This window comes from Mustela putorius, unplaced genomic scaffold (assembly GCF_011764305.1).
Source record: "Mustela putorius furo isolate JIRA1106 unplaced genomic scaffold, ASM1176430v1.1 tig00000174_pilon_pilon_pilon, whole genome shotgun sequence".
Classification (NCBI taxonomy): domain Eukaryota; kingdom Metazoa; phylum Chordata; class Mammalia; order Carnivora; family Mustelidae; genus Mustela; species Mustela putorius.
The window spans coordinates 32641312-32668697 of record NW_025421304.1 but is presented as its reverse complement, the minus strand read 5'-3'; the positions used below and the strand labels follow the sequence as shown (position 1 = coordinate 32668697).

At 43.7% G+C, this 27386-nt stretch overlaps 1 protein-coding gene across 3 annotated transcripts in view; it reads right to left on the bottom strand.

Moving 5' to 3' along the window:
• ZNRF1 (zinc and ring finger 1) overlaps positions 1-23375 on the bottom strand; it is a 115963-nt gene extending 92588 nt beyond the window's left edge. For 2 of the 3 annotated variants that reach the window (XM_004754001.2, XM_004754000.3), the window contains exon 1: positions 22370-23375. In XM_004754001.2, coding sequence (XP_004754058.1) covers positions 22370-22793 — 424 coding nt within the window. In that variant the 5' untranslated portion in view covers positions 22794-23375. The remainder of the gene's footprint in view (positions 1-22369) is intronic. The other variant, XR_006605610.1, reaches the window with a different exon arrangement.
• Positions 23376-27386: the final 4011 nt, after the last annotated feature.

Here is a 27386-nt window from a genome sequence, read left to right as displayed (position 1 = left end):
CACCTGACAGCTCCTCAGACCGTGGGGCTGTGCAACTCAGGCCCACGTGAAACTCCCCTGTGGGATATAATCCCGGACAGTCGCTAGGTCCCAGGAGACGGCTGCAGACCCCACCAGCACGCTGCCTGTTTGACAGTTTCTGTTTGCAACCCCACAAGGAAGCGAAAGCACCAGCCAAATGCAGAGCCATGATCAGCGGCCTCTTACAGGCCAGGCTTGAAGTATCTCCACACCCATTCCCCGCCTGTTTTCTTTTAGAGTAGCTGAGACTGTAGATCCCAGAGACAACTCTCTCCTGCTTTAAGTCTAGCTACGGGCAGGAGCAACCATCTCATCAGAAAGAAAAATGGAAAGAAGCAGTGAACTCTGGAACAAGTGAGAGATACTCAGACTGTTTCAGAATTGAAGACCGGAGGAGAACGAGGGCTCCTATGAATCCTTTCGCCTGGTGTGATTTCCTTACCAAACATCCTCTGTCATTGGGGCTGCGCTCTGAGCTCTTTCTAGTTCATAATTTAATTGCTCTATGAAAATGAACTAAATTTACAGGAGGGGCTTCATGAACTCTTCTTGCAGTATTCTTTTTTTTTTTTATAAGATTTTATTTATTTATTTGACAGAAAGAGATCACAACAAAGGCAGAGAGAGAAGCAGGCAGAGAGAGAGGAGGAAGCAGGCTCCCTGCTGAGCAGAGAGTCCAATGCAGGACTCGATCCCAAGACCCTGAGATCATGACCTGAGCCAAGGGCAGACACTTAACCCACTGAGCCATCCAGGCGCTCCTCCTTATGATATTTTTATAACAACGTACAGAGAAGTCTGGACCAAATAGTAGATATCGTCTCTCTAGCAAAGAAGTAAAGGAGCAAAAGCCATTTCTAGGCAAACTTCACAGATAGCGACATGCCTCATTGTGACTTCACCCAAACAGGCACAATGATAATGGGACAAGGGGAAGGATTTGCTGTGAATAGGCTCTACTTCCATGTACGAGTTTCCAGAAACTACAACAGAAACAAAAACAAAACAAAAGAAATCCACACATGCACATGGGATGAAGTGGAACAAAGAAGGCATTAAACAGAAAAGACAAGTTGTGAAACGGTAACCCGGTACTACTTTCTTATGCATATCCATTCATCCACAAGAGCAAGTCTGTCATACATACCAGAGGAACCATGGGAAATCTGCTTTCTACATTAATGCTTGAAATCTTTACAATGAATATTTTGATTATTTTTGTGATCGGGGGAAAAAAACATTTGGGAAGAACCCATGCTTCCAGATTTACCTTAAAAAAAAAAAAAAACAACTCAGGGTGCCTGGGTGGCTTAGTGGTTTAAGCCTCTGCCTTCAGCTCAGGTCATGATCCCAGGGTCCTGGGATCAAGCCCCACACCAGGCTCTCTGCTCAGCGGGGAACCTGCTTCCCTCCCTCTCTCTGCCTGCTGCTCTGCCTACTTGTGATCTCTCTCACTCTGCCAAATAAATAAATAAAATCTTAAAAAAAAAACCCCACTGATTTAGAGATCACAAATGTTTGCTAACTTTTGTGTTTCTACAAAGTGCCTATTACCTATTAGTTAATCCGTTCCTACTCCTTCACCTGCTGTAGGACATTTTTTTTTTTTAGAACTTCCTTGTCCTTTTACAAATGCTGTCTCTGAATTCCTCCTAAATCCCTCCCAGTCATCTTACAAGCCATCTTTTTCTTTCAGATCAGTTTCTTCCAGAAAGTCAACTCCAACTTACTTTTGCCAATCCTACAAAAATCATGGAATGAACTAAGTATTGAACCCCTTTCCATTACGAATTCCCTTTACCATCACCGCTAAAATTACCATCCATTTTCACTAACAACTTTCATTTTGGTATCCATTCTTACATTGGGCCATAAATACTCAAGATAGACTTTTTTTTTTTTTTAAGTAGGCTCTAGGCCCAACATGGGGCTTGAACTCACGTCTCCATGTCTCCATGATCAAGAACTGAATGCTCTACCCACTGAGCCAACCAGGCAGCTGAACTACTTCATCTGGCTTAAAATTGGTACTACACTCTGAAATCAGTAAGAACAATGTCCCTTTTGTGAACGGCAAATCCCCAGCCTCAATCCCTAGCAAAGGGCAGTAAAGAGGTTTAGTCTCAGTCTCACCTGCCAGTTCCAGCTACTTAATATGGTTTGGGAACCGAGAGCACTGTGTTGAGAAGGATTCTGAGTCCACTCAGAGCTCCATAATGAAGAGTGAGGTTAAGTTTTAGCACTGTCTGCCATGGGTGATGAACAAAGTTAGGGTCGGTGGTTCTTCACTCTACAGCCTGCTGGGGCCAGGGCTGACCTACATTGCTCTTATTCTTGGTCTATCTGGAGACCAGTCACTGCGAAACGCAGCTATATGTGAAGAAAGTGTGGGTGTTTGTGTGTATGTGGTTGCGGGGAGAACAAAAGTACCTCTTTTCTTTTCTTGAGAATCTTTAACTCTTCTACAGCAACTCAAAGAAGAATGAGATGTCAATTTAAGGGTGTGGAAAAAGATGACTTCATTATAAGGAATTTCCAACCTGAGTCAAATTTCAAGTCATAAGAACTTGGGCTGGTTTTCTCTAGTTACCTCACAAGGCCACCTTCCCGAGTCTCAGCTTAATCACAATCGCATAACTTCAGTATACCCCTGCAGTAATTTTTCTCCATGTTCCCAAAGATGATTGAACATCAGGGGTTCATTCACCTTTCTACCTACCTGGCTCCCCCCCCTCCCATGGCACCAAGTTACAGTAAGACAAGTAGGCTTCCGTACACCATTTCATCCCATAAATCATTCTTAGAATGTAATGCCCTCTCTAGATTCTTCCAAATGTAGGTGGTGCAGAATTATGGTAACTCTAAAGAGAGCCTTTTAGATTCTGGGTATCAACAAGTCCATTTGATCCATTTCCTGAAACTTCATGTTTACCAATTCTCTATCTACTGTTCAGAATACTGTGGAGAGTATGAAAGAGTCCTGCCCGACAGAGCCTTCATCAATGACGGAAATGTTCTATATCTGTGCTGTCCAATTACAGCAGTCACTAGCAATCTGTGGCTAGTGAGAACTTGAAACGTGGCTAGTGTGAGTCAGAAGCTAAATTTTAAATTTTAATTAATTATAATTTAAATAGCCACATGTGGCTAGTGGCTACCGTACTGGATAGTGCTGTCGAGAAAAAGAAAAATAAATTCAGCCTCCTGAGAAAATGGAAAGCTCTAAGTTTATCCTGAGTACAGAGAAAGAGTTAAGCTTCCTATGGCCATAGACATGGACCATTGTCCCAGCTGTTGAGCCAGCTCCCTCCACCCCAAAGAGGTACAGTGCTAAAAGGCTTCTCTAGATGACTCAGGAGCTACTCTTCCCTTGGGAGGGAGTAGGAACCAAAATGAAGATGGGCTTCCAGCTTCCTGCCTCCCTGCTCCTAGTGCTTATTTGCTCAAGGGTATAAAGCCAGTGATATGGCTTCATGGAATTTCTGAGGACGAGAACAAAAAGCAACTAGCCAGCCCCACTTACTTTTCAAATGAGGAAAACCAGAACCATGAAATAAAGTGATTTATTCATTTTTTGTTTGTTTTTATGCAGTTGACGGCAATAAGTAAACAATCCACCAACTTATTCCAAGGAATTTAAAATACAGTTCAATGAAATAGAAGAATCAGTGGATGGGTTAAAAAGCAGGCGAAGAAAGAACTAGTGTGTGCTGAAAGGTGTAGGTAAGAAACTACCCACAGCACAGCATACAAAGCTAAAGACGTGGGAAATATGAAACTGTTTCAGAAACATGAAGTAGAGAATAAGAAAGTACAACACAGAACATCCAGGATTTCCAAAGGAAAGATGGAAGGAAATAAAAAATTTGAAGGGATAAACAGCTGAAAATTTCTCAGGTGCTTTGAAAGACACCAAGTCTCAGACTCAAAGACAAAGATCAAGCAGGATAAATAAACCAACATGGCAGCAAATGTGCAGAACACTATGAACAAAGAGAAGATTAAAAAGCAACTAAGAGGGAAGCCTGGGTGGCTCAGTTGGTTGGTTAAGCGGCTGCCTTCGGCTTGGGTCATGATCCCAGCGTCCTGGGATTGAGTCCCACACTGGGCTCCTTGCTCAGCAGGGAGCCTGCTTCTCCCTCTGCCTGCCATTCTGTCTGCCTGTGCTCACTCTCTCTCCCTCTCTCTCTCTCTGACAAATAAATAAATAAAATCTTAAAAAAAAAAAAAGCAGCTGAGAGAGAGAGAGAGAAAAAAAAACAGATTAAGAGTGGAGAAGCAGGGGCACCTCTGCCTTCGGCTCAGGTCATGATCCTAGAGTCCTGGGATCGAGCCCTGCATTGGGCTTTCTGCTCTGCGGGGAGCCTGCTTCCCTCTCTCTCTCTGCCTGCCTCTCTACAAACTTGTGATCTCTGTCAAATACATAAATAAAATATTTTAAAAAAAAAGGAGTGGAGAAGCCGACTTCTCAATTGCAATATTAGAAGCCAAAAGATAATGAAACAGAATAACATCTTTCAATTGCAAAGAAAAAATAACTGTCAGCCCAGATTTTTACATCAAGCCATATTATCATTCAATGGTTATGACAAAAACACTTTTAGGCAAGCAAAAAAAGAGTCTGCCATTAAGAGGCTCATAGAAAAAAATTTTAAAGCCTACCTCTGGAAGACAGAACTTTAACTCAGATGAAGTATGATAACTCAAGAAATTAGAATAACACAGTGTAAACCCAAGGGAAATAGAAGGAATGATAAAATACAGTTAAGAGCAGAAAGCACAGAGCCTGTCTCAGTCAAGCCTCTAAGTCTTGATTTTGGTTCAGGTCATGATCTCAGGGTTGAAGGATCAAACCCAGCATGAGGCTCTATACTCAGTGGGGAGTCTACTTAAGATTTTCTCTCCCTCTGCCCTTCCCCTTGCTTGCATGTGCTCTCTCTCTCTTTTTCTAATAAAATCTTTTTTTAAAAAAGGCAGAAAGCAACAAAATGTGGGGGGAATAAAAGGTAATCAAAATCAAAAGCTGGTCCTTTGAAAATAAATTAATAAAACCGAGCTCTGGTAAGACTAATCAAGAATAAAGAGAAAACTTACAAATATAGGAATGGAAAGGAGGACATAATATAGGCATAGACACAGAGATTGCCTGGACATATAGGCCTTATCAAAACTGACACAAGAATAGGAAACTCAAATATACCAATAACACTGAAGAACTTGAATCATATTAAATAAAAACTTACCCATGGAAAAAAAAAGCACTAGGCCCAGACACTTTCACAGGACAATTTTACATGCAAGATCTTTCCCACAGCCAGAGTTCTCACCAGGTTTGTCTGTTTGTTTAAGATTTTATTTATTTATTTGGCAGAGAGAGATCACAAGGAGGCAGAGAAGCAGGCTCCCCGCTGAGCATAGAGCCCAATGCGGGGGTCAATTCCAAGACCCTGAGATCATGTCCTGAGCCAAAGGCAGAGGCTTAACTCACTGAGCCACCCAGGCGGCCCTCTTACCAGGTTCAATAAGAACTCCCATCCCCGGGGCGCCTGGGTGGCTCAGCAGGTTAGGCCTCTGCCTTCGGTTCGGGTCATGGTCCCAGAGTCCTGGGATCGAGCCCCACATCAGGCTCTCTGCTCCGCAGGGAGCCTGCTTCCTCCTCTATCTCTGCCTGCCTCTCTGCCTACTTGTGATCTCTGTCTGTCAAATAAATAAAGAAAAAAGAAAAAGAAAAAAAAGAGCTCCCATCCCCTTGTACCTGGGATTCAGAAGTGCTAACAGACTGCCACTGGGGCCAATCTCTGGATGCTTCAGTCATCCACTGTTAGTGCCTTTAATCCTGCCCACACCTTTAAACTGTCTCTTCAATTAAATTTGATTCCATTACCTCTCTGGGTGTGCAATCTGTTTGCAGCCAGAACTCTAACAGGCCTTTGTACAAATTCTAGAAGAGAATGAACATATACATATTCCTAAACTCCTTTTAAAAGTCTTCATTAACTTTTGGGACCCATGGGTGGCTCAGTTGGTTAAACATCTGCCTTCAGCTCAGGTCACAGTCCATGGGCCCTGGGATGGAGTCCCACGACAGGCTCCCTGCTCAGCGGGGAGTTTGCTTCTCCCTCTGCCTGCTGCTCCCCCTGCTTGTGCACTTGCTCTCCTTTCTCTTTGACAAATAAATAAAATCTTAAAAAAAAAAAAAAATTCTACATTAACCATAGTAGCAATAGAAGAAAATAAAATTATGAGTGAAATTTCATAACATATATGCAGAAATCCCAAGTAGAATATTCACATATTAAATCTAGCAATTTATAAAAAAATGTATGTACCACAGCCAAGTAGGGCTTACTTCAAGAAGGAGAGTTAAACATTATAAAACCTATTAATGTAATCATTAATAGATGGAGGGAGAAAGACCATCTGAATACATGCAAGGGAAAAATCTGATCAAAGAGCCACCTGTGATACTTAACAAATTAAGAATAGAAGGGAATAAAGGAAATTGACCCCAAACAGACAATGGTTCCAATGCAAGAAGCACTCCCTTTAAAAAGAGGAAAAACAAGGATGCCCATGATTACCGGCTCACACAAACTTTTTACTGGAGGAACTAGCCTGCAATCTTAAAAGAAAAAGAAGTGACACAGAAGAGGATTAGAAAAGAAGGAACTAAAGAGTGGTTATTTGCAGATGTGATTCTCTTGAATTTTCTCTGTAGACGTTTCACATTATAATTATTATACTCAGTCTCTTTCTTTCTAAGAGTTCAGCAGATTTGCCAAATATACAAGAAATCTAAAATGATTATTAAAATATATAAAGCTACTTACAGTAATAATGCAAAAACAAGGTACCTAGTGATAAATCTAACAAAAGGGATTCAAGATCTTTAAAAATTATAAAGCTTTATCCAAAAACATTAAGTAATAACATGAGGTTATATTTACAGACTACTTATTATCTACCGGGCACTATTTTGAACAGTGTGTTTATGCCTACAAATTTGTTTAATTCATACAGTCCCACATGATAGATATAATTATTATTAGCCTTACTTTACAATTAAAGAAATTATGGTGCAAGGAAGGGTAAATCACTTGCCCAAGATTCCGGAACTAAAACTCAGTTACCCTGGGATTCAGACCTAAGGCAGTCTGGCTCCAAGCCTGCAATCTTTTTTTTTTTTTAAAGATTTTATTTATTTATTTAACAGACAGAGATCACAAGTAGGCAGAGAGGGGTGGGGGAAGCAGACATCCTGCTGAGCAGAGAGCCCGATGCGGGACTCGATTCCAGGGCCCTGAGATCATGACCTGAGCCGAAGGCAGAAGCTTAACCCACTGAGCCACCCAGGCACCCCTCCAAGCCTACAATCTTTTTTTTTTTTTTTCTTTAAAGATTTTTATTTATTTATTTGACAGAGAGAAATCACCAGTAGTCGGAGAAGCAGGCAGAGAGAGAGAGGGAAGCAGGCTCCCTGCTGAGCAGAGAGCCAGATGCGGGACTCGATCCCAGGACCCTGGGATCATGACCTGAGCCGAAGGCAGCGGCTTAACCCACTGAGCCACCCAGGCGCCCCTCCAAGCCTACAATCTTAATGGGTATCCTACACTGCCTCTCCCAAGAGAGGGGTGTCCCATTCCTCCCATGAAGGCACCTCCAGCTCAGCTGAGTCAAGACTCCAGGACATAGTCTCATGTCATGTCATACTGAGGCAGATTTGATTTGAACTATGGGCAACAAGCCCCTATTTCAACAGATGGGACCAGAGTACAAACCTTGGGAGCAAAGGTTCATGGTAAGGATATAGACCAACTCTGATGAAAATAGATCTCAGCATTAGATCTAGCCACCCCTTCAGACACCATATCATTTTTAAGATCATGTGGTTTTTCCATTTCTAGGAGAAGGTCAACGTAGGCCCCTTATATTTGAGAAGTTTCATTAACATCTTAAGCTACTTTACAGAGTCACTGGACATTTTTATCCAATTGAATTGGACATTCAATTATTTATGACTTCCTAGTAACATCCGAGGATTCTGGGTGACACAAATGCAATATTTCTTTGTGCAAATTTTGCACCTTTTCTGTAAATCTGAAATTATTTCAAAGCTTTAAAAAATATTTAAAAATTCTATTGTATCTACAAACCCATTCCCATCAGGTTCATAGGTAGACTCAAATTTATAAAGATGGCAACTGAGAAACTCAATGTAATTCCAATAAATATTCTAATGGCTTTTCCCCCATAGAAGTTGACAAAGCTGATTCTGGGAGCATTAAGTGCCAAAAATAGCTAACCGGTTTCTGTTGTTTTTATTGTTGTTGTCTGTAACATACAGAAAGAACTGTTTATTCTGCTGTTTGCAATACAAAGACACAGGGAAATGTTATTGTTTGTACAACATAGTAAGGGAAAAAATTTGAAACTGCCCATTAGGGTCAGTTTGCCAGATGTCCTGTCATTAAGAACACCAGCTATAAACAGAGCAGTTCCTAGCACTCTGTACTTCATTTTGTTTATTCTATCCTGATTCCCTTATTTGTCCCCTAGAAAGCTTCACTTAGACAACACAGCTTTGAAAAAGAATAACAAGATGAAAGGATGTGCCCTTCCACACAGCAAGACAAAACTACAGTAATTAAGTAAGTGTTAGCACAAGGGTAGACAAATTGACCAATGGAACAGAACAAAAAGCCCAGGAACAAATACAGGCCTGGAAGGAAACTTGATATATGTCGGAGGGGGCTTTGCAAATCAGTAGGGAAGAACCTCACCATTCTTCACTTGCTGCTGGGAGAGCTAGTAGTCATACGGAAAAGAAAGATATCCTCACCCTACTCCATTCAAACAATTTAATTCTCCAGGGATTAAGGACTTAAATGTGAAAGGCAAAAGTTAAAAACTTTTAGATGAAAATGTAAGACAATATCTTTATGACCTCAGGCAAAGAAAATCTTTCTTAAGACACAAAATGCATATGGTGTAAGGAAAAACAGTGGAATATTCAATTACACAATTAAGTTAACTGTAACAAATCACAAAAAGAATAAAGAGAGAAGCCACACACTGGGAGAATCCATCTGCATTACATATGACAACAAATAATAATTGTCTGGAAACAAAACAAAAACACAAATTCATACAAACTAGTCAAAAGGATGAAAGATTCAACATAAATCTGGGTAAAAGACATGAACAAGCATTTCATAGAAGAAAACATTTAAATATATGATATTAATATATTAATTATATGTAAATGAACCTTATCAAATACATAAATAACAAAATCACAGTGGTATTCCATTTCATACCCACCAGAGCTTGCCAAAAATTAAAGTATGATGATAATGAAGTTTTGGCAAGGGGCACGGAGGAAGTGAAAATATGCTATTTTGGGGAATGAAAACTGGTACAAGCATATTGGAGAGCCAGTGGGCACTATCTCTCTAAAAGCTGAAGATATATATACCTCTGGCCCAGCTATTTCACAACTAAGGATGTACCCTAAAAAAACACTCTCACTCAAAAGAAACTGAAAAGAAATGTAAAGAATGTAAAAGAATGTAAAGAAACTGAAAAAATTCTCAAAGCAACTGAAAATAACTTTAATACCCATTGTAAAAGAATGGATTGAGAAATGGTGATATTTGTGGTAGAGTCAGTCATACAACAGAATACAATAGTGAAAATGAATGTGTCAACATAAGCAATAAGTACTATGATGAGGTACTGACAGATCTCAAACTCATTTGGGGATATATATATATGTATCTCCATTATATATATGGATATAAAAGGATAGAGTCATTATGATAATGTTTATATGAATTAAATGAATATTGTTTTAGCAGAAACCTGAAATAAAGAATATATGGAGAGGATGAAGAACAGGAGAGTCAGGCAGTGAATACCTTTAGGGAGGGAAGAAAAAAATATAGGAATGGGGTGGGATTTATGCAATTTCATCTATAATGGTTTATTTATTTATTAATCTGTTTGGTAGGTAAAAACATTATCTCTTTTGAATGCCTACAATAGTTATTTTGGAAAAGATTCCAAGACATCAGAGCTCCTATTCAGTCATACTAGTATCTGATCTCCTGAAATGTGCAAGTGAAGCCAAAAATTGAGATAGTATAAAATCCTGTGACTTTTCCATTTTGCAATCATAGGACAGAAACTTTAGAGTTCATTTAATATAAGTAAACAGACAGGAGAAGGAAGGGTCAAGCTCCAGTCTGGATCCTATGACAAGATGTACCCCGAAGAAAAGAAGGTGGGCAAGTAATTCATGATATTTTATGAAAGTGATCGGGGCGCCTGCGTGGCTCAGTCAGTTAAGTGTCTGATTTCGGCTCAGGTCATGATCCTGGGGTCCTGCGATTAAGCCCTACATCAGGCTTGAGGAGTCTGTTTCTTCCTCTCTCTGTCTCTCTATCTGCTTGTGCTCTCTCTGTGTATCAAATGAATAAATAAAAGTCTTAAAAAAAAAGGCAAGTGATCACTGCCTTGCAGAAAAATTTTGATAAAGTAAAACATCCATTTGTAATAAAAACCATCAACAAAGTAGGTATAGAGGGAACATACCTTAACATTATAAAAGTCTTATGTATGAAAACCCCACAGTTAACATCGTACTGAATGGGGAAATCTAAGAACTCTTGCCCTAAGGTCAAGAACAAGACAAGGATGTCCACTTTCACCAGTTTTATCCAACATAGTACTGGAAGTCCTAGTCACAGCAATTAGATAATCAAAGGAAACAAAAGGCATTGAAACTGGTTAGGAAGAAGTAAAAGCTCAACTACTTGCAGATGACATCATACTATATATGGAAAATCCAAAAAACTACTAGAATCGATAATTTAGTAAGTGGCAAGATACAAAAATCAATGTACAGAAATCTGTTGCATTCCTATATGTTAATAATGAAGCAGCAGAAAGTGAAATTAAGAAAACAATTTCATTTATAATTGCACCAAAAACAATAAGATATCTAGGAATAAAATTAACCAAAGATGTGAAAGACCTGCACTCTGAAAACTGTAAAACACTGATGAAAGAAATTCAGAAGGACGATAAGAAATGGAAAGACATTTCATGCTCACGGGTTGGAAGAACAACTATTGCTAGTAAAAACAATCCTAAAATTTGTATGGAACCAAAAAGACCCCAAATATCCAAAGCAATCTTGAAAACAAAAACAAAAACAAAAAAAACCCCTCACAATTCCAGACTTCAAGTTATAATACAAAGCTGTAGTAATCAAAACAGTATGGTACTGGCATAAAAATAGGCACATAAAGGGATACCCAGCTGGCTCAGTCAAAAGACCTGATTCTCAGAGTCGTGAGTTGGAGCCTACTTGGGAGTGTATAGATCACTTAAATAAGCAAAATGTAAAAAGTTAAAAATGAACTACCCTATAACCCAATAATCACATTACTGGGTATCTACCCCAAAAGTACAAAAACGATAATTCATAAAGGGATACATGTATCTCTATGTTTACTACAGCATCATCTACAATAGCTAAACGACAAGCAACCCAAGAATCCACCAATAGCTGAACAGATAAAGAAGATGTGGTGTATACATACAATGGAATATTACTCAGCCATAAAAAAGAATGAAAGCTTGCCATTTGCAATGTCACTGATGGAGCGAGACAGTATAATGCTAAATGAAATACGTCAGTCAGAGAAAGACAAATACCACATGATTCCACTCATATGTGGAATTTAAGAAACAAAACAAATGAGGAAAAAAAAAGAGAGGCAAACCAAGGAAGACTTTTTTTTTAAAGATTTTATTTATTTATTTGACAGACAGAGATCACAAGTAGGCAGAGAGGCAGGCAAAGAAGGGGGGGGGGAGCAGGCTCCTGCTGAGCAGAGAGCCCTATGTGGGGCTCGATCCCAGGACCCTGAGATCATGACCTGAGCCGACGGCAGAGACTTTAACCCACTGAGCCACCCAGGCACCCGAGACTCTTAACTACAGAGAACAAAGTGATGGTTGCCAGAGGGCAGGTGGTGGGGGGATGCAGGAAATAGGTGCTGGGAGTTCAGAGTACACCTATCAGTGATGGACACTGGGTTATATAGAGAACTGTTGAATTGTGTATTATATATATTGAATTGTATATATTGTATATATTGCATCTCTGAGACTAATTTAACACTGTATGTTAACTATACTGGAATTAAAATTAAAAACTTAATTTTAAAAAAGTGACCATCACTTTTTCCTTCACTGCTTTGAACTCCTTAGGCAAAAGATACTTTGCAATTATGACATCAATTAAAAATGTGGAGTTTCCAGGGCGCCTGGGTGGCTCAGTGGGTTAAAGCCTCTGCCTTCCGCTCAGGTCATGGTCCTAGGGTCCTGGGATCGAGCCGCGCATTGGGCTCTCTGCTTGGCAGGGAGGCCTGCTTCCCCCTGCCTCTCTGCCTACTTGTGATAAATAAAATCTTTTAAAAAAAAATGTGGAGTCTCCACTATATTACCCAAGAAAAAGTCCTCTTAGAGTAGAGGTTCCTCTTACTCTTTCCTTGTTTGAAGGCCTGGTCAAAGTCATCTCCGAGGGATGGGTCTATAATCCTACAGGCCTGAGAGCTTTCAGGCCCAGAAAACCCCCTCTGAGTCCCTTGTTTGTGCCCTTTTCTCTATTAGTTATTGCTGGCTCTTGGGCATTAAATGCTGACTTCCTGTTCCCCTTTATTGAGCTCTGGGGCCTTGGAACTGGGAAGAGGCTTTGAAGAAAAGTACAAAGCCAGGAAAACACGGAGTGGAGACAGCCACGACTTTCCAAAGGAAAGCAAATCTTAACACGGTTGTAATAACCTTTCAGACTTTCCTCTGTCTGTAGCTTACATAAGACTGTGGTTCAGACGCGAGGACTGAGGAGTTGTAGGTCACTGAAGTTGGGAACAGTTAAAGCTCTGGTTTGGGCGGCCAGAGGGGTTGAGGACAGCATTTTGGATGTAGACAGCATAATCCTGGTGTGTTCTAAACTCTTACTATCCCTAACATTTCCTTTTCACCATCCTACAGAGGCTGGACGGGTCATGTGTTCACTTTGGGTGTCCCTGTAAAGGCTTTATTAGGACCTAAAACCTTCAGAGCACAGATGACCTTGTTTGAATTGTCTCCTTGTAAAGTAGTCCCACAGTCAGCGCCAAGCACCAGGCCACCATTTCACACTATGGAAAAAGAAGGCATATTCCTGACTCTTTTATTGTCATCATTAGGTCCACAGCCATCCCTTAATCCAGAAATGTGATGCTCCTCCCCTAAGGGGCCTCAGGCCCTCTCACCCAAGGCCTCAGTTTCATGATCCTCTTACACGACAACGGTGTTTTAATGAACTGAGTTTGAATGTTCGACTCCAATCTCATTGGTCATGCTACTGTGGCAATTCACTGGGCACAGGCCTTCCCCATTCTATTCTGCTGTCCTGCACTCTGAATTCAGGGCTCACTGTTAGCATGGAAAGCACCAGAGTTCTGACATGGCAGCCTCTGGTTATGTTCCACCCAGGGATTTATCATCCACAACCTACTCAAATCCCTCCCCCAACAGCTACCAAAAATTCCCCTGGTGAGAAATGCTATTATGAGAAGGAGTGGCTGCTTTGTGAGTCACTATTTCATTAAAAAGATTTTTTTTTTTAAACAAATTTTCAGTAGAAGAATCCAAAGGTTTTCTAAAGCCACAGCAAAAACAGAACAGCTCATAATACTATTTCTCAAAGGCCTGCCACTTCATAGGCGATCCCTATACCTCAAAATACTGGAGATGTTCAGATTCACTATCCTTTCATGTTGCACTTGGCCTCTGGGCTGAGGGAAGAGGTAGGGAATAGACGGATTAAATACAGTCAACAAGGCTGGGCTTGTTCAGCGAGTGTAAACCAGCCCTCATCAGAGGTATGAGACTTGCCATAGTTCCCCAGGGCAGCTGGCTGCAATGGTATGACTACTGCAGCCACATGTGACCAGGACGGCGGAAATCTAATAATATATGGTGTACATGGGGTATGTGGTGATGCGTTACCGTAGTGAGTGGTGTCAAAACAGAGTTTCTCTGAAAAGCTGTCTTAGATAGCATTATATTTTACAAGGCATTAAACGTGTAAATTATCTAAACAGAATAGAACCATATCACAAAAAGCTAATTTGTATTTATGGTAGGCAAGTACTTCATTGGTTTGGGCTGGAATCCCAAGGACTCCCTCAAATCCTTGTAGGATTCCCAGAGTACTCAGGCAGACATCGGGATAAAAGAATTCTAATGACTCTCCCTAAGGAAAAGCACCCTGTTAGCAGGGAAAAAAAAGGGTTACTGGAGAGGAATCAAATGAAAACATCTTCAAAGAGTTGAGAAATATGGGCAAAGTGACCAAAACAGCTGGGGTCTAGGGTCTTGGGTTCTCCTCCCTCTGCCCAGATCATCTGGAAGACTCCAGATGTAAGTTTCTCCCACATGCTAACAAATAAATTTTGACCTTAAGAGATACTGTACGGCAAAGCGGACCAATTTCAGAACGACTCCATGTGAAGCAATGGCTTCTTTAATCATACTTTTTAGGGGGCTAAAGGGTACTACCAACAAGACAGCTGGAGCCAAGCTATGACAAACCTGATTCACTAAGATCAAGATGACTACATATTCCTAAATATAAAGTGAGGTTTCTCCAAAAATGAAGGTATCATCCTACAGCCAAAGCCCATATTAAATCTCTGAGCAGGGAACATTCTTTCAAACCCTTTATTTTCAGAAAAAAAAAAAACCACCCCCAAACTCAAAAATAACACACATTTAATAATTATTCGGGGGAGGCAGGGAGGACGTTTCCGGCACCAACGATGGCCATCACATCATAAGCAAAGCTTTAAAAATCACTTAAAGGGCACCTGGGTGGCTCAGTTGGTTAAGTGACTGCCTTGAGCTCAGGTCTTGATCCTGGAGTTCAGGGATCAGGTCCCACACGGGGATCCCAGCTCCATGGGGAGTCTGCCTCTTCTCTGACCTCCCCTCTCATGCTCTCTCACTCTGTCTGTTTCACTCTCTCTCTCTCAAAGGAATAAATAAAATCTTTAAAAATAAAAATAAAAATCACCGAAAACAGCACTAAGTGTCAACGTTGTGGAGCTCAGAGACATACAAGACCAAGGGGAAAAACCGTTCCTCATATTTCCTTATGGGTATTTGTGGCTTGGGATAAATTTTACAGAGACAAGATTACTAAAGTGGTGGATCATGCTTCTAGAAAACCGTGTTCAATGACCAAAAAGAAATGTGGCTCTAGGGATGACAAAGACACCAAAGCCAGAGGTACACACGAAGAGTTTGCAAAAACAGTTTTTCCTTTAGATGTTCTCACTGAGAAGATACAGGACCACTTGTATGAGGCTACATGAGGAATTTCTTAACACGCACTGGGCTGCAACCACAAAGAAAAATCACCTGCTCCAGCCCAGAAACAGGGTTAAGGAAAGAATGAAGACTGTCCGTGAAGAGCAGGGAGCAAACACCATCCACAGAGCAGCCTCAGAGACGAAACCTTGAATTTGTTTGTTCAACAGAAGAACTGATGGAGAAGGTAAAAATCTCCCCTTAAGCTGCAAGATTCCGACTCTCTCTTAAGGAGTAAGGAAGCAAAATTCTTAGAAAGAACAAAGTAATGTTAATCACCCTTATATTAAAAATATATTCCCCGCACCTCACACAAGTCCTAGGATACTGGAGACACTCAGTGACTGGCAGCTGAATAAATGAATGTCTTGGCTCAACAGATTTCCATACACACACTCAAAAGGTCTCAGAGTTTTGGGTCTCCAGGAAAAAAGGAAAAGTAGGTATTTTGTCCATTTAAAGTCTGGATTCATTCGAGGATCTTCTCTAGCTGCTGGCTGGGGCCACATAAAAGAGGATCTAGCTCAGCAAGCCCTTCTGTAGCACAAGCAGCCAAAGGCAGCTGTGCCTTAGGAGAAAAATCAGGGGGAAGGCAAGCACAGAAGGAGAAGGGACACTGCCACAATTACCTTCTGTTCTGAGCAACTTCAATTCTCAGGACCAAGGCAGATGGGCTCAGGCCTATCTCTGGGAGAAAAATGCTCAGTTCCATGTAAAAGAAAAACATCAAACCATGAGCAATGCTCTTGCTGGGTGAATCCAGCCTCTGGAGCAGCTGAAAGGAAGATCTGTATGGATCCTGCTTTGGAGACACTTGATTCGTTTAGTAATACTGAAAATAACACTAATGAGTGCACCGAAAAGCATTCAGACTTCTTTTTTTTGTTTGGGATGAGAATTTTCAGAATCATTTGTTCCAAGTTCAGCTTCTTCAGTGTCTCCTTAGCTCTACTGAATTCTGGGAGTGAGGTCCAGTCATCTGCATTGTTAACAAGCCCCCCAGAGAATATGGGGGCCGTCAAGATTGAAAACCCCTTGAACCATTCACAGAAATCAAGAGAGCTCTTGCTTCTGCCTCCTTGTTATAGATCCAAAGAGTGCGCTGTAAATTCTTATCATGCCCTCCTTTAACGTGGTGTTTATAGAGAGCCGGTGAATTCCCCCTTCCTTTTTAATTCCAGCAGAGGAAGGCTGCACTCTCAGTTCTAACAACTCCAGGGAGATTTCGGGGTAAACAGTCTCTTCGGTCCAGAAGCTACCCCTAGCTGCTGCTTTAAGATTAAACTTAGCTCCTTATCTGCTTCACACTTGAGGGTTGTAACTGGTTTTCAGGTTATTCATTCATACCCAAAACTTACTCCTCAACTACCAAAACCAGGAACCCATGTGTTGCATTCAAGGATAAACCTCTGACCTTATGAGAAAATAAGATTCAGAAGTGAAAACTGCTGGTTCTATGACAAATGCCTTCTGTACACTAATAATCACTAGGGATGATCTGATACAGATTAGGCCATGACAACGCTTAGAAAAGAAAGAGATGGTAATTTAAATTCCTCCAGCATTCTAAATCCCTGACTGGGATTAGGATTTAGGCTTGGAGCTATCTTTAGGATTCTAGAACTATAGCTTCAATGACCCACGATCACTAGAAGCACCCTACTTAAGGGTTAGCAGGCACAAGACTAGTCTGTCTGTTACAACCACTTCTCTATGAAGTTTCTTCTAATTTTGGAACTGTTGAAATTGATGTTTAGTTTTATAATCAGATTTACTAAAATATGAGTGCCCTAGAAGCTTGTGTTGAGTATCACATTTGTACAATACAAAGCAGGTTTCTTTTCTCAAAAGGAACTAGAATTGCATTTCCTTGGTGCAGCACGGCCTGGCTCAGAGTACTCCTTATGACATATTTGGGGTGTGTCTTTATTTAGTAGCTAAATGCACACATCCCATAAAACAAACACTTTAAGAGCCAAGCCACTGTTTCTTGCAACACCTTTCAAACCCCAATGAGGAAGAGTGAACTGTGACCTTCAAGGAATTATCAGCTTCTCAAGGGAACTTTTTAAATTTTTATTTTGTAGAAAATAAGCCCTCATAGTAACAGAGAACTATAAACTCCGCTGTACAGAAAGATTTTCATTAAGAATAGAACTTTTGCAGGGTAGGAGACCCATCTTGCTCTCTGAAGACCACAGAATGCTTTTCCTTCCCCAGAAGCCATGTAAAGGACCATTACCTCTAGCACATCCATGGTGAAGCACAGAGAGGCTTTCTGATCCCCTCCAATGGAATTGGCAACTGTTTAAATTATTTAAGAGGAGACAATTAAATCACCTGAGAATCCTAGAATGGCAGCAAATAGAATCCAGGAGATGTCCTGCCAGCTTGGTCCAAGACTTAGCAAAAGTTACCTTCTATCAGCCCCGCTGATGACTTGGGGACAACAGAGAACAGTTTAGATTTTTTTGATCCCAGGACCTGAGCCGAAGGCAGACACTTAACCAACTGAGCCACCCAGACGCCCCAGAAATCCATGTTCTGAGAACCAGATCTCCAGAACATCACGCAGAAGACCATCTGGAGGTTAAACACCTTATAGCAAAATTGACACTTTAAAGTGGAAAGGAAGAGACACTAACTCTCATCTTCTAAAACAGCTCTTCTCGACAGTCTTCATTATTATCAACGGCCCGCCAATGTAGGTCAGGTTTCAGCAGAGAGCAGTAGCTTCCATTTTGGGGAAACAGTTCACACAGTTCTCAATCTCCCTGCCTAGCACCTTCTGCTCGGAGGAAAGAAGGCAGAGAACTGTAGAAGTGCCCCTACAGGAACCCCCCCCCACACTTTGCTTACGTCTGCTATTTGGCTTTTGTAAACACTAGCTCATGAGACCCCTCCACCCCCGACGACTCTGAGAGGTAAGCAGGACAGGCATTACCACCATGTTCCAGGTGAGAAAACAGCGCCTCTGAGGTTAAATGAGTCACGTGCCCATGGTCACAAGTCAGGCCGTTATTTGATAGCCCAACCAGCAGATGAGCCTAGTGCTCTGGCTCGCCGGCCAGCATGATTTCCAGGACACTAGCCAGCTTCCTGGTGTTCTGGGATGGGAGGCAGTGCAGTGTAATGGTTACGAGCCCAGGTTCTAACATCAGCAGACCTATATTCCAACCCCAGCTCTGCCACCTCTTCACTATCTGACCTTGTGTCTGCTCCTGACCTTGCCCTACATCTCTGTTTCCTCACCTGTAAAATGGGGACGAAACCGCCTACCTCACAGTTATAGGGTTGATTAAATGAGATGATGGACAGGAGGCACTCAGATTCATTCCCTCGACAAATATTTGTGCCAGGCACACACAGTGCAAGCGATACAGTAGTGAGCAAGAGGCCCAATCCTATTCTCATGACACTTAAAAATCAGTCAAACTAAATAGAAAAGGCAAACAGATAAAATAAAATACTTATAAAGTGTGTGAAGTGCTGTTAAGGTAACAGGTGAGTGGCTGGAAAGATCCAGAGAAGGGAGGCAAATTTTAAGAGCCGTCTCTAAGGAGGCATTTAAGTCTGAGTCATGAGGGATCAGAAAGAACTACCCAAAAACAGAATGGAAGGGAAAGCAAGCCAATTACAGGGAGCAGGGCGTGTAAGGTTCACAACCTGGGGAAGCGTAGGAACCAAGAGAAGACAAATGTGATGGCTATGTATCCTCACGGGACCTGGGGAATAACCTTTCCAGGCTGGCTGCCAAAGACTAACACGTCTATTTTTAAAATAACAAAGACGAGGCTCAAGAGAGGTGATGTGTCTTCCCCAAGGTCACAGCTACTCTGAGGAGGGCCAGAGACCCTAGTATTTTACCTCCAGACACAACATCAGCTCTCTCCCTCCAAGGAAGCTTCGTGTACCCTGAACTCCCCTGCTTATTTCACTGACAACTGTTGTCGGTGCCCATGAAGATTTACAAAAGCACCTTAAAAACACAAGCAACAACATACCATCAACTTCTAGGCATCTAGTCAATTGTGCACCAAAGTCCTTATCCTTTACTCTTACGACACAGGAGCAAAAACTGCTTGGCTTTACTCAAAGGCTCCAAAATAGAAACAAGTTTCTCTTCTTACAGCAATAAACAAGAGAGGAAAGGGATGTCCTGGAAGGAAGGTCCTGTGGCCTGTTCCGGAAAGTGAGACAGAACTACCAGTGCAGAAGACTGGAAATGTGAAGGTTCATGGTAAATGAACTGCAAAGGAAAAACTAATTATTTTATTTGAATAAAAGAATGAATCCCTGAACAAGTGGTTGTCAGTCAGGATGGTGTCCCGCTCCTGCACCAAGAGCATTTGGGAATTTTGTGGAGGCATGTAGTGGGCAGGGCCAGGTATGCTCAAAATGTTAGAAAAGGACAGTCCTATAAAAAAATGTATTACCCAGGGGGCCTGTCTAGCTCAGTCAGTACAGCATGAGCCTCGATCTTGGGGTCGTGAGTTGAAGCCCCACACTGGGTATAAAGATTACTTTTCAAAAAGTGTGTATGTATATCTATATAAAATTTGGAAAATGAATGTATTACCCAAAATATTAGGAGCAGCCTCACACACACTTTCATATTGATCCCAGAAGGATTACTATGCCCCGGCTTTTCCTATATTCTCATGGTTCTGTGGCTCTTCCTACCCTCACCACAGCTAGATGAAAAAAATTAAACTCAGGTTTCGCAGTTGAGGAGTCTGAAATTTTGGAATTCAACTGTAAGCTCCTAACTCCATTATGGAACCTGGTACCAGGTGGAATAAGGAAAAAGAAGCGTCTAGTAAGAAACAGTTAAGAAATTTTCAAAACGGGAACTCCTTCCCCAGATAAGCATCCATAAGATTACATGTGTTTTGCAACACACAAATTCTATGATTTTAGAGAACGATCATGCACTGCTTTTCAGTTTAAAATCGGATACTAATGACAGTTCTTTTAAAAAGTTAATCACAGTCATCTTACAAATAGAGCTTCCTTTTTCTGGACCTAATTTTATAAGAAAAAATTTTAATTTCAAGATGTCTAAAAATGATCAAATGTCTAAAAGTGCCCAAAGCAGTCACACCTTGCATCTTATTCAGGACAGAGATTGATGTAGATCAAGGAAGCTCGGATGGTATCTAGAGGTCCGTTTAAGAATTAAAATCCTGGGGCGCCTGAGTGGCTCAGTGGGTTAAGCCTCTGCCTTCGGCTCAGGTCATGATCTCAGGATCTTGGGATGGAGCCCCGAGTTGGGCTCTCTGCTCAGTGGGGAGCCTGCTTTCCCCTCCCTCTGCCTGCCTCTCTGCCTACTTGTGATTTCTGTGTCAAATAAATAAATAAAATCTTTTTTTTTTTAAAGATTTTATTTATTTATTTGACAGACAGAGACCACAAGTAGGCAGAGAGGCAGGCAGAGAGAGAGAGAGGAGGAAGTAGGCTCCCTGCGGAGCAGAGAGCCTGATGCGGGGGCTCAATCCCAGGACCCTGGGATCATGACCTGAGCCGAAGGCAGAGACTTTAACCCACTGAGCCACCCACGTGCCCCAATAAATAAAACCTTTAAAAAAAAAGAATTAAAATATCATTTTAGCAATTCAAAAGCCACTTTCCAGTGTTACTCTAAATTAGTCACTAATTCCCCTTCAAAAATTATTTCACAAATTAAAGTTCATAGAATCGAAACAAAAGCCAGACTACTTCCAGAAATAAGAAAGATTTTAAAAGTCTACCCTATTCCACAATAGCTAGAACAGTGTTCCAATAGATACACCCTCCATAAGGCAATCTTCTTTCTACACAATATCTAGATTTGTTTAACTCTCCCAAAGAGTCTGAAAATGTTAACTTCTTCACACTGACTTGCCAATTAGCAAATAGCGGCCCCACACCCCTTTTGACCAATTTTCTAGCAGCCTAACCTGGCTTCTCAGGTTAGCTGAGCAGACAGACCTGTTTTCCTCCAGAAGTTCTTGCCAGTGCCTTTTCTGCCCTGCCAGTCAGGGCCTGGGAAATCCTCCTCCAGCCTTTTGCTGGCCTGTCACCAGAAGTTCACAAAATGAATTCATCCAGATTTTCTGAATCCCCCCTCTTCCCCCGGTAACACACCAGCAACATCCAGGCAATGAAGTCCAACCTCCCATGACAAAAAGGTAGAGATTACCAGGAAGACCTAGCACTTGGCATGGAGGGAAGAAAAAAGATGGAGGGATGTGAGAGTCACCCAGCCAAGCCTACTGCATGCATACAGCACCCGCCACCAGAGCCCTGGTCCTGCAAAGCCTCAGAGGGAGGCTCCCTGGCTAGGCCCTCCATTCAGCAGGCCACACCTGTCTATGGCAGCAGCCTTCCGGCTGCTCCATTTTAAACAATTCAGACAGCTCTCCAGCGGGGTGGCAAAATTGGGCACCCTCTTTTCTCAGCAAGAGTGGGAGCCCTAATCCAAACAACACTTGCCCCCAATTTTCTTTCTTTTCACACTCTTTGTTTGGGAGACACCGCTTGGTCAAACCGGATCCCTCTCCCTGTTAACGGGAAGGTAGGCACAATGCTGCAGTGACAGAAAGGAAGCATCGAGGCCGACTTGCTATAAGCCAGACAAGATCTCCTCTCTGAGGACGGTGATGCCGATACATGGGACTTCATTGGGCAGGTTTCACTCTGCTCATCCACAAGTGAACCAACGCCTGAAGTCCTAAAACGCCCAGCTCCGCAGCCTCGCAGGAAGCCTCTTTTCTAAAGGGTAGATAGCCCATTCATCCCCAGGAACCAAAGGGAAGGCGGACAGATCCAGGTCGCGCACTCCACATCCCAATCTTCGCAAGCGCGCGCGAAGGTTTGGGGCGCCCCGGCGCGCCCTCCCTTGCACTCCACCCTCCGAGGCCTCCACCGCCCGCGGACTCACCACTGTGCGAGCTGAACCACCTGGGTGCGATGTGCAGAGGTAGAGCATCCGCCAGCGAGGCTCGGGAGCCCAGGTACAGCATCCCGTCTCTATGGTGACCGCCGCCGGTCTCCTGGTAACCATTGCCATGGGCATAGGTGGAGTCGGACGCAGACCCTCCGCCGCCGGGCGCCCTCTCCGAGTCGCCGGTCCCCCGGGAGGCGGGGGTGTAGAGGCCAAAGGGCACCCCCCCGGCCGTGCTGGGGTCCATGCCCATGCCCGCCACCGAGCTGACTGAGCGGCTGCGCAGCCCCATGGCCCCGCCGCCCGCCCGGTAGTGCCCAAAGTGGGGCGCCCCTCCCGGCGGGGGCACGGCGCTGTCATCGGTGGAGACCCCCGGAAAGGGGCCCCGAGAACGGGCCGCCGTGCTCTGCTTGCCCCCCATGCTCGCCCGGGCCCCGGTGGGGCGGGAACCTGGAGGCCGAGACCCTCCCCCACTTCTCAGCAGCGGGGGGAGGGTTGGGCGAGCATAAAGGGGGAGGGAGTCAAAAAGGAGACCGGGAGGAAAAAAAGGAAAAAAAAAAGAAAAAGAAAAAGAAAAAAGGAAAGAAAACCCGCGGGGCGGAAGAGGCAGGCGGGCGGGGATCCCAAACTAAGAATTTAAAACGATCCAAGCCAAACGCATGTTTCCCCTCAAGGTCCAAAGAAGCGCAGTCCGGCGCGGGCTCGGCGCGCCACAGGCCGCCCCCGGGCTCCCGAAAGCCGGGGGAGCCGCAGGGAAGGAGGGAGGGAGGCGGCGGGCGGGCGCAGGAAGGCGGCGGAGGAGGCCGCCCGCCGGACAGGAGGAGGCGGAGGAGGGCTGGGGGCACCGGGCGCGTCCCCCGCCTCAGGACGCCGCGACCATGGACGCCGGCCCGGACCCCTCCAGGCCTCGGGCGGGCTGCGGCGCTGGGCGGCCAGGCGGAGCTCGGGAAGCCGCGGTCGCGTCGCGTCGCGCTCTCGCTCCAGCCGCCGCCGGCCCCGCCAGCCGCTCCGCCCCGCTCGGTCCCGGGCTGCGCTCGCCGGCGCTCCTCGCCGCCGTGGAGACAATGGAGGGCGGCAGAGCGCAGGCGCGGCCCGCGCCCCCTCCCCTCCCCCCCGCCGGGTTAACCCCTTCGCGGCCCCTGCGGCGCCCGGCCGCTGACGCCCAGGAGGTCCCCACCCACCCACCCAGCGCGACCCGGCCTGTGACCCGAGTGGCCCGAGCCACGGGGCGTCAGGAACAGAAGTCGGGCGTCTTTTCAAAGCCAGCGCTCTTTAGAGGTCCTGAAAATGGCTAATTATTGAGGGGGAACCACCTATGGGAGGAGGGGCGGCGACGGTTCAAGGGGCTGGGAAGGAAACGCCAGGAAGAATGAAAATTACTCGAGACGCCTACCTGGCTCTGAGGGTCACTGGTCAAGCCTCCCTCCCGGCACAAATTTGCCCCCACAGCACCCTCTGGTGGACGTGCTGTCCATTCTTGCGGAGGTTTCCCAACCAGGAACCCCTAAGATCATATCAGGAAGCCTAGCATTTGGGGAATTTTTAGCTGTTTGGCACTGGGGCACTTGTGACTCCGAATTTTGCTGAGAGTAGATCGGAACTTCCTACTTGAAGCTTAAGCAGTGGACGGATTCCTTATCTAAAATGCGATCCTGAAGATGATTAGGTGTGACATAGAAAGTGAGACACAGCCAGAACTGGTAATTTTAGAAACTTCCTAGTCCAAGGCGAGTCCCTGGTTTTGTTTACCTTTTATTCCAACATGCACCATAGTGGGATGCACAGTGGGTACTCAATAAGTATTTGTCCACCGAGTCTGCATTTTGCAATATGTCTCTCTTACATATTGACATCCATCCATCCATCCATCCATTCATTCAAGAACCATTTTTCAAGTGCTGGGTGCTGGCTATGAACATCACCCAGTCCCTAGTCCATCTTCCTTGCTCTAAACATCCCTCAGATACTTCCACATCAAGGAGCCAAAACAGGTGGTAGAGAGATATTAAAAGAACCCATCCCCCCAATAGCAGAGCTGGTCTGTCACAGGTATTGACTGTCCCAGGGTGAGTAGCTTGGAAAGAAACAGGAGGAAGGATATTTATTTGCAAGCGTGTAGTGCTTAGAGGTGAGCAGAAATGCCGCTTGAGAAATCAACATAGAAAAAAACAAAATGTTCCAATACCCAAGAAATTATCTGTTAAGTGGCTAAATAAGGAATTTGTGCACACCTAAGATCCAAATGAGTGATCTGAAGGAAAATAAGAAAGCTTACGTTTAACCCTCCTTTCTCCCTGAAGAAAAAGTATGGTAACAGAAAAGGTGTGGTACAGTTCTGTGCAGGAGAAAGGATACTGGATCCCTTGACAGAGCTCTACTAGGGAGAAGAATCCACAATCAGTAAGCATTATTGTAACCATCTAAGTAACTTTTGATTTACCTATCCATTCAACACTTTTTTTTAGCACATAGAACAAAATATGAATGTCTAGTAAGTGCCAGGCACAGCACTAGGTTCTGGGATTTGTCTGGCGAGCAAGACAGATGGAGTCTGGGTTCTCACAAAGTTTCAGAAGAACCATTTCATGCCCACTAAAATGGTTATAATCAAAGGTGATAAATACAAGTGTTGGTGAGATGTGCAGACATTGGGACGCTCAGACCTTGCTGGTGGGAATGGAAAATAGTAGAACTGCTTTGGAAAACAGTCTGGTGATTCCTCAAAAAGTTTAAACAGCTATCATATGACCCAGCAATTCCACTCCTATGTCTATTTCCAAGAGAAATGTAAACCTATATGCACAGATAAACATGTATGTGAATGCTCATAACAGCATTATTTAAAATAGCTAAAAAGTGGAAGCAACCCAACTGTGTATCCATTTATGAATGGATAAAGGCAATGTGTTGTGACTATACAGTGGACTATTATTCAGCCACAAAAAGAAATAAAGTACTGATATGTGTAACATCATGGATGAACCTTGAAAACATTACACCAAGTGAAAGAAGCTTATCACAAAAGACCATATATTGTGTAATTTCACTTATATGAAATTTCCAGAATAGACAAATCCCCTAGGACAGAAAGGTTACTGGTTGTCGGAGCCGAAGGACTGGCAAGAATAGAGAATGACCACTAAAGGGTTAGTTTCCTTTTCGAGTGATGAAATTGTTCTGTATTAAATAATGGTGATGTTTGGGGCACCTGGGTAGCTCAGTCAGTTAAGTGTCTGACTCTTGATCTCAGCTCAGGTCTTGATCTCACGGTTGTGAGTTTAAGCCCTGCATTGGGCTCCATGTTGGGTATAAAGTCTACTTAAAAAAAAAAAAAAAAAAAAAAAAAGGAGGGGTGCCTGAGTGGTTCAGTCAGTTGAGCGTCTGCCTTTGGCTTGGGTTGTGGTCCTGGGGTCTTGGGATTGAGCCCTGCGTTGCTGGGCTCCCCGCTCAGTGGGAAGTCTGCCTCTCCCTCTCCCTCCGCCCCTCCCGCTGCTCGTGCTCTCTCTCTCTAAAAAAAATAAATGTTTTTTTTAAAGAATAGTGGTGATGTTTGCACAATCTTGTGAACATACGAAACACTGCTTGATTACACATTTAAAAGGGCGAATTTGATGGTATGTGAATGACAATGCAAGGTCATACAAAATACTGAAGTAAGCGGTGACAGTACAGGGTGACAGATACGCCTAGCGCAGTGCCTGGCATGTGGTTAGCCCCTCATGTGAATGATTGAGTGAATGAGGAAGTGCCATGAGAGTGAAAGATTCTGGTGCTGATGGAAGGAGACAGGCACCAGCAGTGATCTTAAGCCAAGGCCTAAAAGTTGAGCCAGTGATGAGCCTGGCAATGGGGTCGCGGGGGTAGAACTGCACTGAAGGAAGACTAGCATGTTCCAAGCATGATCCTAGCATGTTCGAAGGCCCAGAGAACACTGCATCTTCAAGGGACTGAAAGCAGCAGTGGAGCTGATAGGAGAGGATGTGGAAACCAAAGATGAAGCTGGTCCTCAGGGGGCAAGCCTGAGGGTCCTAGGAGCCACAACAGAGAGCACAGACCATATCCTGAGGTTGTACAGAGCTCTGGGAAGATTTACCAAAATCATTATCAGTACACATAAGAATGGCCAATGACTAATGAGCAGTGAGGATGTCAAGACTTGAAAAATTAAGAAACTTGCCCCCTCCCCACCTAAAGATCTATATTTTTCTTAGCTTCTAGATTCATAAAGGTACTAGACAGAGACATGAAACAATATGATGTAGCCCCCGTGGGGATGGGCCATCATCAGCACTGAACAGTGGGATGACAGGGTGGATGACAAAGATTTTGTTTCATCATGTACTTTTTTTTTTTTTAAGATTTTATTTGAACAGAGAGAGAGAGAGAGAGATCACAAGCAGGCAGAGCAGCAGGCAGAGAAAGAGGGGGAAACAGGTTGGTTTCCCGCTGAGCAGAGAGCACAATGTGGGGCTTGATCCTAGGACCCTAAGATCATGACCTGAGCCAAAGGCAGAGCCTTAACCCACTGAGCCACCCAGGCACCCCTCATCATGTACTTTTTCGGTATTTTAATATTGGAGCCATGTAAATGGAGAGAGACAGAGAGATAAAGTCTACACCCAGGCATTCAAGTCACTCTGCTAGTAGGGGTAGAGCCAGACTTCTAAGCTTCCCAGCAAACTGGATCATCCAGGACTCTTTGGACGCCAAGTTCATTTTCTCTGCATGCTCGTCAATGGAGTGCAAAAGAGTAGATCTGCTTAACAGCTCTACTTCTTTCTGTTACTTAAGAATTTGCCATTAGGATTTATAGTCCTGTCTACTGATTAGAAGAGGCCAGCCTCGGGCGCCTGGGTGGCTCAGTGGGTTAAGCTGCTGCCTTCAGCTCAGGTCATGATCTCAGGGTCCTGGGATCGAGTCCCGCATCGGGCTCTCTGCTCAGCAGGGAGCCTGCTTCCCTCTCTCTCTCTCTCTGCCTGCCTCTCCATCTACTTGTGATTTCTCTCTGTCAAAT